Genomic DNA, 13,395 nt, shown 5'->3' on the forward strand with positions numbered 1-13,395 from the left:
ATAATATTTTCTCTCCCGGAATTTTTTGGTCCTCCTATCTCTGTGATCACTCTCTTCCTCTTAATGTCCACGACATGCACTTTATTTAAACTAAATCTCCTTAAAACATACATATATTTATGCATTTTATTTAAATTAAATATAATATGCTGTTCTAAAAAAACAGGAACAAAATCTTTAAAGAGGATAGTTTCTCCAAAAGTTATATCTTAGAAAAATTGTTCTTTAAAAGTTTATTTGTTGTTGGTGGTGGTTTTTTTACCATTTTTTGCTTTTATATACTTGCTTCTGCTAACCTGGTTTTTCTGTTAACTATACGTACTAGGACAACAAAAATTATAGCAAATATTAGAATAACTTCAAGCTGGTTAAGTAAACAGACTTACCAATTGCCCCAGTTATGAAATCCCGCAGCCTGGAGCACATGGACAGCGAACTGACAGATATAGATGAAGAAGAACACAAAGAATCTGAAGGAACTGTCGCTCCTTAAGAAGGGGAAGGGAAGAAAAGGAAGATGACATTTCAACTTTAAAAACAAGAGAGGCAACTAAATAGGCCTAAAATTAAGAGAAATTTCATAATAACTGGTGACATGTAAATATTCAAGTCTCACTTTGTCTTTCAATTTCCAACTGTACTATTATCCATCTTAAAAGTTTTCCTATTAAACAATTTCACAGAATTATAACATAAAAGGACAAATACTTAAAATATATAATTTCACAAGCACTGACCTACATATGTACCCAGACTTCCCCCAGTCATTATTGTGAGCATGTTCCCAGAGTTTTTTCCTCAGGCCCTGGACAATCTCTCTCTCCCCTCCCTGCCTAACCCACAGCTTTCTGTCTTACAGTTTGCCTGTTTTAGATTTTTACATAAATGTGATTGTACATTATGTACTCATTTTGGGGGGATCTGGCTTCCTTCATTCAGCACAATTACTTGAGATTCACCCATGTTGTGACATATATCCCTTTCCATTGTTGAGTAGCATTCCGTTGTATAGCTATACCACACTTTATCTCCATTCACTGTTGATGGACAATTAGGTCCTTTTCTAGTGTTTTACTATTACGTAAGTCTCCATATAAACATATATTTCCTTTTCTCTTGGGTAAACACCTATAAGTGCAATGGCTGGAACACATGTTAAGTGTATATTAAACTTTTTAAGAAACTGCCAAACTATATAAAAGGGTCTTTCCATGTTACATTCCTACCAGCAGTGAGTATTCCAGCTCCCCCAAACTCACCATTTTAACAGTCAGTCTTTTTTAATTCTAGCCATTCTAAGATTTGGTTTTCATTTTCATTTTCCTAATAAGTAGTGTTGTTAAGCATCTTTCCACTTCCATTTCTTTGGTGAATTACTAGTCTTTTTCTGGTGTTTTAATGAGATTATTTTTCTTACTCTTAACTTTTGAGGTTTGAAAAAATATATACAAATATTCTGAAAATATAACTCTTAATTAAGTACATCCTGGGCAAAAATGTTTCTCCTAGCCAAGTGTTCTTTTCTGTGTATATGTATACATGATAACATATGTATGTTTTAAGGGCATCTGGCAGAGTTTTGCCTTTTTATGAACTATAGTTCACATCCATTCATTCTTTTACAATCTTGACTTTACTGTTGTATCAAGGAAATCTTTTGCCAAAGGCAAGAAAACACATTTGTTTTCTGGGTTTGGTCTGCTTTTGTTTTTCTGCCCTGGGGATTAACTCAAGACCTTCATACTGAGTACCATCCCTAGCCCATTTTTACTTTTTATTTCTTTAGACAGGGTCTCACAAAATCTCTATACATTGCCCAGGCTAGGCCTAAGCATCCACTTCTCCTGCCTCAGCCTCCCAGATTACAAGCATCTGCTACCACACCTGGCTTCCCTTGCTTTCTTCCAGAGGTTTTATATTTTTCAGACGTATGTCTAAGACTATGCTCTTTTTGAGATTCTTCCTTCTGGTATATGTTCCAATTGTTCCAACATCATTTCTTAAAAAGACTTTTCTGCACTACCTTATTAAAATAAATTCATCAAGACCTTTTTATCTATATCTGAACTCTCCATTCTGCCCCACTGTTACATTTGTCTACCTCTGTCAGTATCAGAGTATTTACGTTACTGAAGCTTTCTAGTAAGTCTTTAAATTAGGTAACATCAGTATATCAATTTATTACTGTTTTTCAAAGTTGTTTGCGTATTCTGAGGCTTTTCCATTCCCATGCCATTTAGAATCACTTCATCATATTTCTAGAAAACAGCCTGCTGGAATTTAGATTGGAACTATACTGTAAATCTATAGATTCATTTTAAGAATCATAATAATAGTCTTTTGACCCATTAAAAAACATGTACCTCAGATGGGTATGGTGGCTGCATGCCTATAATTCCAGCAACTGACAGGCTGCAGGAGGAGAACTGCAAATTCAAGTCCAACCTGGGCAATTTACTGACTTAAGAGAGACCCTGTCTCAAAATTTAAAATTAAAAAAGCTTTCGATCCCTGGTACCAAAGGGGGGGGGGCACTGAGGATGTAGCTGATTGAGAAGGCCCTAGGTTCTATCCCTAGTAACACCAAAAACCAAACCAAAACAAAAAAGCATCTCCCCACTTAAAATTTGTACATAGATGATCATGGATGTATGAATAAAAACATTTTCACTTCTTCCTTTCTAATTCAGATGCCTTCTATTTCCTTTTCTTGCCAATTATACTGGCCAGAACTTCCAATGCAATATCAAATAGAAGTGTTGAGAATGAATGCCCTTATTTTATTTCTGATTTGAAGCAGAAAGCTTTTCCACTATTAAGCAGGATTTTAGCTGTAAGCTACATTATACATATAAATGTTCTTTACCAGACTGAGAAGTCCCTTTCTAGTTCAACTTTATTCAGTTGGACTGTATTAAACGCATCAATTAAGATGATTTTTTTTTAACTTTAGGCAGTAATATGGTGAGTTATCACTAATTTTTAATGTCCAATCAACCTTGAATTCCTCGAAGAAGCTCCACCCAGCTAATTATGACCTAATATCCATGTAATATACTGCTGGATTTAAGTTTGGCAACATTTTTATTGTCCTAAGTTCACCCCATTTTCGGTTCAACACAGTAATTATTCCTGAGGCCCTTAACACCTCACTTAATCTTTGCACAGATCTTTGTTCATCAGAGAGGAACATACAGACCAGAGGAACACATTCCTGCACCTGCCACTTCCTATGATGCCTTTCCTGCTTCACACATATCATCAACCTTCCTTCCTGAGAGGCAGAGTCTATCCTCTAAAGCTGATACTTGCCTAAGAAACTTTTAGCCTGCCCTCTTAACTCCTCTGGATCTCCCAAGAGTGGTTACTTACTCTCTGCCCTTACTAGTCACTGTCTCTTCCCTGGGTTCTGCCCTTCAATATGTACACACAGTTTTCTTATCTTTCATCCCTTGCTTCCCCTAAAACTTGCTCTTTCTCTCTCTCCTTTCCTTCACTGACCCATGTCTTGAAGAAACAGTCTACTAGTGATTTCTTCCACCTCCTTCTTCTCTGTCCTCTGTAATCTGGCTTTTCTACACATATTCTTCCAGAAGTACTCAAAGTCATGGGAAATCTATGCATTTCCAAACCTTATTCCTCAAGTTTCTTTTTTATGGCTTTCAATACTGAAGATCCTTTTTCAAATACTCTGCCCCTGGCTTAAGCAATTTTAATCACATCTATTTCTGTTACTTCTCTGATCTAGAGTGCTTATCAATTTCTTATTTACAGACCCACAATTTCTGTGTCAAATTGTAAAACTGTTTTATAGGAAAGCACCCAATGTGATAACACAATTCTTGTGTCTTCCAATGTTTGAAAACCATGCACCATGGAGAGAGTACAAATAATATGACAGCACACACACATCTCTGCAGAAAAGTTCCACCTTGGTTCCAGCTCTACACTACAGCAGTACGTCTCACTTTCTGAATGCCTTTACTTATGCTCTGCCTAGAAAGCCTGACACTACTTTCCTCCTGGCAAACACATAGCCCCCTTAAGATTAGTCACTAAGTCCAACTAACACTCAGAGGACAATTAAGCTCCACCTCCTGAAGTATTTTAGTAAAAATCTACGTGTAGGATATGGAATTCTTCTGTGTTGTCCCTTCTCCCCCACTTACTAGTAATCATTTAATTACATGGTAAGGACTCACAGGCATCTATTTTATTCTTTAAGCTGAAACTAAATACTATCATTTATTTTGTTGCTTAACTTGTTCCACCTTAAGTCATTTAGAAGACATTGTTTGTTTGTTTAGCACTTGATTATCTATATTATTCTTCCTGTCCCTGCTCTAGAATCAGCTAGGATTCTAGAGTACAATAAAATATTTTTTAATGGATCATAAAGGTTTTCTACATTAGTCAATCAAAGGGTTCCACATTTATTGTAATTCTATGAGTTGGTATCATGACTATACATACGGCCTAGGAAAATTACCAATGAAAATCAATCAATCAATAAAAAAATTCATAACTATAAAGTGCTATTTAATTAGTACAAAAGAGAAAACCCTTGTATGCCTCATCTCTTCAGTCTCACTAGGTAAACAAAACATCATTTCATTTAATTATCAATTTCTTTTTACTGCTTTGAAACAGATACTTCTGACATATATTCTTATTTCCCTGTCCCTTTAATATCTTAATATATTTCTTAGCTCTTATTAAACTTGTTTCTACACCAAGAAACCAGAATATCAAATTTTAAATATATATATAGATATAGATACATATGATAATACATCTCAAGGCTTTACAACAGCTATTTCAGTCGCCTAAAAGGGGTTTTTTTTTTTTTACTAACTTCCAAATTCAGATATTCTCTAGAAGCTGAAATTGCCTAATTGCAACTTTTAGTTAAAAAATCTTTTAGAAGGGTACCAAACATGCTTAAGAAGTTATGTAGTCCTACTCAAAAAAACTGTATCTGAAAGTTTCCAAACAAATGGAATTATATTAAAATTGGTTCAACTTCCTCTTTCTTACCTATACTTAGTACAGGAAAGTGTATAGTTAGTATAAGGAAACTGATAAAATAAAAACTTCAAAGTCTCTGAAATCCATTTTGTCTTTTATTGTTTAACGAGGATAAATAACTCTTTTTTTTGGTGCTGAGGTTCCAACTCAAGGCCTTGTAATTCTCAGCAAATGAGCTACACCCCTAGGCTAACTTAGCCATTTTAAACAAAATTAAAAAAGAGGCCAAATATAAAAATGTAGTTAGAAAAACAATTTACACTGATTTAAGTGTCAGTTGTAATCTGCCTCACTTTATAATTAAGTATTGATAGTAAATATTCACAATAAATTCACCTACATAACTTATTTCCTGGTCAGAATAAATAAATAAATGCTTTCTATTACTTGCCATTCTGGCTCTTTTAGATAAAAGCCTGTTAGAAAACTCAGCTTCAAAGTAAGCCAGTGGTTTTTGGTTTAATGTGTCCTACCAAGTTTCAGCACAACTGTTTTGCTTTTTGTTTTGTTTTGTTCTGTGTGTGTGCCTGGCACCGGGGACTGACCCAAGGAGTGCTCTACCACTGAGCTACATCTCCAATCCTTTTTATTTTTTAGACAGGGTCTCGCTAAGTTGTCCAGGTTGGCTTAAAATTTGCTATCCTCTTACACCTCCCTCTTGAGTAGCAGGGAACATAGACCTGCACCACTATGCCCAGTGCAGCCACATGGCTTTAATAGAAAAGTTCTTCCCTAAATTGTCATAATAAATCTCAGAAAACAGGTTCATATGATTTTATGGAATTTATTTCACATGGCATATCAATAACAGAAAATATTAATTATAACTACAGTTTGGGGAGCAGAGAGAAACAAGGTATTATTCTAAAAGAACCAACAAAAATTTTACATTTAACCATTATAAGGGAGAACAAATTAACTAAAGCACTAAAGCTTTTACCTTTGGCAACTCAGCATAATGACTAAGAGTATGCAGCTTTAATGATAAAGTTGAATTTGAATCCAAAGTTTCCCACTTAAAACTGTGTCTTTGGGCAAAATACTAAGGCTAAGATTTTCCATTTGCAAAATGGGATGAGAGTAGAACCTATGTTTTGTATGGGTAAACTAATCCACGTTAAAGATCCACAAGCAGGCAGTAAATGCATAATACTCATTATCTGCTGGTGCCTCTATTACACTAACATAAAAATGCATCAAAATAAACTGACAGTGGACCACACTGTCCTAAAAGTGACATCAGGACACTGAGAAGAAGACCTTAAAATTTTCTGGAATGGCTGATAACTTAATCACCACTATTAGAATCAGGTAAAATGATGAAAAGGCATGAGAAGAAAAAGAAACCTAAGAAATAAAGGTGCTTTACTTACCTTAGTTCCTTGGGGATCCAAAACTGTCAAAACGAGGACCACTATCTCTCTAATCATTTTGTGTGGAAATCACTTTTTTCTCCACAATAAAGATTCCACAAATAGACTTGAAAAGTAGTACCAGGACCTCTCCCCCAAACTGTGCAAAACATGCACATGTGCACTTCTTTTAAGAGGATTTTAAGATTTATAATGGAGGGCTGGGGATTTAGCTCAGTGGTTCCACCACCTGCCTCGCAAGCGCAAGGACCTGAGTTCAACCCCTGGTACCAAAAAAAAAAAAAAAAAAAAGATTTAAAATGGAATTGTGTGGCTGAGAAACTATTAAGAACCACTCACTATAGCTAGTCCAGATGAAAAAGCTTAAGAGGATGGAAGAGCTCTGCTTTCTTCCCACCTATTTTCTGCCCAAAGAAGAGATGTGTAATAAAAAGTCCACATGAAATAAAACTTTAAACATGAACAATATTAAACCTAGACTACAACCTGGGTTTAACCTCTGGATCCTCTATATTTGATTATTTTATAAAAAAAACAGCTATCATTTGTGGAGCATTAAGTACCAGGAATCATGCTACACGTAAACATTACCCTTTTAATCCTGATCACAACCCCATGAGGTATATACTAGTACTGACTCCATCTTACTGGTGAACAGAGTTAGAGAGGCTAATAATCTAAACACATAGCTGGTAAAAGAAATGCTAAGATTGTTCTATGTGATAAATCTAAGATACTACTTCAATCTCATCTTCTTCGAGAAATCAAATTATGAATAAATAGAACACCACTAAAAAAAAAAGATCACTATAACCCCAAATTCTGAATGTGGTTTCTCATATAAGGAGTGATGATAAATTTTCATTTGTGATAATTTAGGTTATTTAAAATATTCTTTCAGAAAGAGTCAGGGAAGCTACAATACACAAAACATTTTGCAACTAATATGACAATAAGGACTGAAATCTCCTAAAACTACCACTTGATTAGTTCGAGATTTTCTCAAGTGACAACTAAAATCTCACAAATGAATTCAGTGTCAGAAGCATAAATAAATACAAACAGTGAGTACCCAACCATTCTCAAATTACCTCTGAACAACAAAACTAAGGAAAAACAGAAGTCAACAATGGTTAGAGCCTAGGTCAAAATTACGCTGTTTTCTGGATAATACATAGGGTATTGTTCTTATAAAAGAGAAAATTTCAAATACTTTTCTACAAATATGCATCTAGGGTATCTATTTTAAAAGAGAGCGCTGAAGAATTCAACATCACAGATTTAACATACAAATTTACTTCTACTTCCTCTCCAAGTATGACAAAAATGACAGTAAATACTTTTGTTTCTGTCCTTTAAGTATAAAAGCACAGGGGACACAAGGCCCTGGGTTCCAGCCCCAGAACTACTAAAAAAACAAACAAACAAACAAGACCAACCAACCACAGGGAAAAAGAAGAAAAAGGAAGATGATGGTAACAAAATTTTGTAAACTGCAAAGGAACTGAATAAGCACATCAGTAACAGATTCAACAACAAAGAAAAAACTGAAACCCAAGAAAGCAATGAAGAAAATGAAGAAACAAGCAGTTTTTTAAAGTCCCTGAACCTTAAAAAAACTCAAAACCTAGACAGAAACACACACAACCTCTGTATCACCATGACCGGCAGGGTTAAGAACAATAAGTCTAAAAACCCTGGAAAGCAATTTGACCTCTGTATCCTTCCCTCACCCTTTGGACAGGCAAAGCAACTCTACAACCAAGACTTTCTAGGAAATAGAATCAAAAGGGATTCTGAAACCAGGGCACAAGAACCAGCTGAAGAGTATTATACTACAGACAGGAAAATTAAGTGAGCATTCAGGCTGTGAAAGGTTTAACAAATGAAAGGTGAGGCCTGGTCTCCTGCCTTGGTATTCAACCCTGAGAATACCAACAGCTAAATGAATTTCATGTGGGAGAACAGAAAACATCAATCTGAAAATTTTGTTTTTGAGGCAAATAAGGAATTCCAAGATACAAGATGGAACCACTCAGGGAACACACAATGAGGTGGTCTCACCATACTACCCTACTTATGGAAGGCCAAAGGTCCTGCCCACACCCAAAGAACACCCAGTTTTTCAGTCCATATTTTAAAAAGTTTTATTCTTTGTAATTTAAACTTGTGTGTGCAAGAGTTGAAAAAGTCAATTCCACACTGTGATTTTGAAAAACAAAAGCTTTCCAAGTCTCCTCACAACTCTTCCACTACAACTGCCATTCTCCAGATACAACCATTTTTCAACTCTTAGCTGGTTGTGTTGGAACTCACCTCCACCTCTTTGTGTGGAATGCTTTTAACGCTTCTTCTTGATTTTTGAACATTAATTAGTGACTTGCTATTCTAGAAAATAAGGCTTTGGCTTCTTCCCTTTACATTCTCCCCCACTTCCATTTCCCCCATCTTCCCAACAGTCTAAGCAATATGATTTTAGATAGTAGTACTGCTCATTTTATTATAACTATGCAAATTATTACTATGACTTATTCACAGCTTAGACTTGAAGGGTATAAAACTAGGTTTCCCCTATCCTGCATAACCATTTAAACTTCCCTATAGTTAGCAACTAAATTGTCTTTGGTTGTTATTGTTTACATATACCTATCAGTAAGTTACTGCTAATCTCTCCTTAATTTGTATAGACTTCTCTTAACACATTCAAATTAATTAAGAATTATACCAATGTTATCTTCTTGAAGCTGCTTCTCTTAAAACTTTCTGACCTGCTCACATCTGAACTCCTGAGGCCCTGGACTAGTCACCCACTGCCATCTTGAGACCACCCATCAACATTTTCCCGGAAACAAAGCGGACTTCTTTGCTAGATTACTGCTCCTATTTTCTGGATCCTATGTGCTCCTTCCTCTTGGTATAGTCTCTCATTCTGGCAGACATCATCATCTACTCTAGTAATTTCCTAAGAAAAAGATACACTTTTTGAAATCTTGATTTTCAGTTCCTACCCTTACACTTAATTTGACAGTTGGAGTATTGAATTTAGGTTAGAAGTTACATTTTCTTCAATTTGAAAGCACTGTTCTATTGTCTTCCAGTTTTCAAGACAGCTATTAAAAAGACTGATGTCATTCTAAAGTTTAGAAAAATTTAAATTCAGGAAATGTCCTACAAAATAGAGAAAAAAACCCAAAAGGATTGGAAATACAAGAAAAAAATAACAACACCAGATTTTAGACAAAAGTTTCAATATCTTATTTACAGGAGTTTTATTTTTTTAAATGAGTAGAAAGAAAACAGAAAGGAATAAATGAATAATCAAAGAAATGATACAATTAACTCTCCCAGAATTTAAGGACCTAAATCTACAGACTGGATCCAATCCCACAACTCTCCTGGCATGGTGTTTCAAGCAAGATCAGGCATGTCAGTGAAATCACTACTTTTGCTGCAGTGGCTAGAAGGGACTCACATGACCAAGTGGAATGTACGGAAAAATGAAAAGTCAGTTTAATACAGAAGTCAATTAATGTATCTGACCATATTAATATTAAAAGGAACAAAAATCATATGATCATCTCAACAGACACAGAAAGTGTCTGGAAAAATCCAACATCACTCATGACAAAGAAATTTTTTCTCAAATTGGAAATGGAAGGGATGTTCCTAAAACCAATAAAAGGCATCTACAGCTAACAGTTAATGATGAATTCCGCCCCCTAATATCAGGAATAAGGTATGAATGTCATTCCATTTCTTTTTCTTTTTTTTTTTTTTGGTACTGGGGATCGAACTTGGGATCTTGCACTTGGAAGGCAGGCAGCAGAACCACTGAGCTAAATCTCTGGCCCTCCGCTTCTATTCTCATTATTCTAGAAATTGTAGCTTTATACAACAAAAAGAAGATTTAAAATAACCATTTTGGAATGAATAAGCAAAACTTTATTTCCAGATGCCATCTATATAACCACAGTGAACCTGAGCATGCATTCCCAAACACACAAAAATAAACTACTAGGATTACAAAGATCAGTGTACCAAAGACAACTGTATTCCTTACTACTAGCAACAAACAATCCAGAGGAAATCAAGAAAATAATTCCACTTGAAATAACATCGTCATCAAAAAAAATAAAAAGAAGTAACATCAGAAAGATAAAATACTTAGGAATAAACTTAGCAAAATAAGTATGATTTACACAAGTGAAACTGAAGAACCCTGCTGAGAGAAATTGATATCTACTCTTCCCAAACTGAACTACAAATTTTATTCAAACCTAATCAAAATCACAGCAGGATTCTTTAATTGTTTTAAAGGAACAAACAGGGTTGATTCTAAAATTTAAATAAAATGAAAAGGTCCTTGAGTTGCCAAAACAAGTAATGAAAGCAAAAAAAGTTGGAAACTAACTTACCAAGCAACATTAATCAAGAAGAGGATTTTACTCTAAGGATAGCCATATAGTTCAATGGATGAGAAGTGAATATGAAATTAACTCCCTACATTTATGACTAATGGATTTTTCAACAAATGTGTCTCACTGATCCAATAAAGAAGTCCAGAAATAGGCCCATACATATATGAGCAAGTGATTCTCAATGAAAGTGCAAAGGTAACTTTTTAAGATTGTCTTTTTAATAGTGTTGGGATATTCAGATATCCACAGCAAAAAGATGAATTTAAACTCTTACACATATTATATACAAATTAACTCTTATAGCTGGGCATGATGGTGCATGCCTATAATCTGAGCACTTGGGAGGCTGAGGCAGGAGGATCTCAGTGAGTTCAAGGCAGGCAGACCAAGGCTATATAATGAGTTCCAGGACAGTCTGAACTACATAGCAAGACTCTGTCTCAAAAAAACAAAACTAAACAAACAAAAAAAACCCCAAATTAACTCTTACAAACAACAAATAAAAATTAACTCAAAATGGACTGCCAGCCTAAATATAGGAGATACAACTAAGTTTTAACTTCTAGAAGAAAATCTTAGCAGGGTTCTGTGGTGCATGGTTATAGTCCCAGCCACTCTGGAAGCAGGCTTACTTAAGCCCGGGGCAATGCAGCAAGACCCTATCTCAAAATAGAAAATCTACTGATCTTAGCTTATGCAAACTGTTCTTGACATGACATTAACAGGACAAAACATTAAAAAAAATAAATTAGACTACATTAAATTCAAAGCTTTTGTATTTTCTAGGGCACCACTAAGAAGTCACAAACTAAGAGACAATATCTGCAAAACATAAAAAAGATCTGCATCACAAATATATAACAATTTCAGGCAATATAATAGAATATGAACTTAATAGTAAGAAATCAATAACCTAATCTAAAAATTGAAAAGCCTGAACAGACATTTCACCAGATGATACATACGGCTAATAAGCAAAAGGTGCTCAACATCACCAGTAATAGAGAAATGCAAACTGAAACTGAAGTAAGACTCTACTGCACACCTACTAAAATGGCCATAGCAAAAAGACAAAACTAAAAAGGGTTAGTAAGGATGCAGAGAAACTGGAACCCATAGATACTGCTGGTGGAAATTGTTATAGAGATAGAAATTAAAACTGTCACTTGGTCTTGACTCAGTTTAGTCTTGATTTTTGCCTGCTAGCAGACAACAAAGAAACAGGTGAACAATCATGCCCCCTCCCAACAACAGAACATCATCAGAAGCCTCTATATTTTTTACTCATAAGTTTTCAAATCTAATTAAGATGTGTTAAATATGCTAAAAAACAGCAACATATAATTAAAAACCAAGTCCAAAAAAAAAAGACAGTATAAACAGCCCCACAGAATGATTTAGATCCTGAAGGGTGTATTCAAAGACATTAATAAGAGAATTTTGCTAGAGAATAGACTAAAAAAATCAAGCACATATTGTACAATTGAAAGAAACTACTGAAATTAAGAATTCAATGCATGAATAAATAGGACACACGTGTAAATACTGAATAGTATCTCTAGTGTGAGAAATTGAAAGTGTAAATAAGGATTAAAATGATTAAAATGAATAACTGATCATTTGAAATAGGAAGAAAAGGTCCAAAGGGGGAGGGAAAGTGGGAGGGGAAGGGGAAAGGAAAAATTACGAGAAAAGGAAAAAATGGAAACAAAGACTTTGTAAATAGGGAAGGGTGCAGGGGGTGAAGGAAGCACAGGGAATGGGGAAAAAATAAGAACCAAGATACATCATGTAAAGGTACAAGCACCCAATGATAAATATAAATGTATTGTATACCTAAAATGTACCAATAAAAGAATTTAAGCAAAAGAAAAAAAAAGAATTCAATGCATGAATTTAACTGCAGACCACACAATACAGAAGACAATTAGTGAAATGGAAGACAGTTTGACAGAAAATATTCAAACTGAAACTTGGAAGAAAAAAAATGGAAAATGTATAAAAGGCATGTAGAAGAGTGAAAATGTCTAACTTACATGAACTGAAGCTCACATGAAAAGAGAATATTATGGTACCAAAGCAATATGGAAAAAATAATGCTAAGTATTTTCCAAACTGTTCAAAAACCATCAATCTATAAATTAAAGCTCTACAAACTCCAGGTAGAATAAATACAAAGAAAGTCATTAAAAATCTTTAAATAGGGCCAGGGATTTAGCTCAGTGGTTTCACTGCCTGCTGCACAAGCACAAGGACCTGAGTTCGATCTCTGACATCAAAAACAAACAAAACAAAAACAAACAAACAAACAAACAAATCTTTAAATATGGCCAGGGATTTAAGTCAGTGGTTTCACCGCCTGCTGCACAAGCGCAAGGACCTGAGTTCGATCCCCAGTTCCCAAAAAAAAATCTTTAAATAGCCCTAGGTAAAAGATGTTTTCAAAGCACATTATGAAGGCTTATGGATGACTTCTCAACTGAAATGATAATGATGAAAGATGGAAGACAATGGAACAGCTTTTTTAAAGTGCTGTAAGAAATTAACTGGTAACAGAGAGCTTGAACCTTTGAAAT

The 13,395-nt window shown here is 34.8% G+C and overlaps 1 protein-coding gene across 3 annotated transcripts in view; it reads right to left on the bottom strand.

Annotated features, from left to right (window-relative positions):
* Positions 1-13,395, bottom strand: part of Scamp1 (secretory carrier membrane protein 1) — an 87,522-nt gene that overhangs the window by 19,277 nt on the left and 54,850 nt on the right. For all 3 annotated transcript variants that reach the window (XM_004870191.4, XM_021248544.2, XM_021248545.1), the window contains one exon: positions 387-488. In XM_004870191.4, the coding sequence (XP_004870248.1) occupies positions 387-488 (102 nt within the window). The remainder of the gene's footprint in view (positions 1-386; positions 489-13,395) is intronic.

This window comes from Heterocephalus glaber, unplaced genomic scaffold (genome assembly GCF_053883595.1).
Source record: "Heterocephalus glaber isolate CG9 unplaced genomic scaffold, H.glaber_assembly_v1.0 deba00001757, whole genome shotgun sequence".
NCBI classification, from domain to species: domain Eukaryota; kingdom Metazoa; phylum Chordata; class Mammalia; order Rodentia; family Bathyergidae; genus Heterocephalus; species Heterocephalus glaber.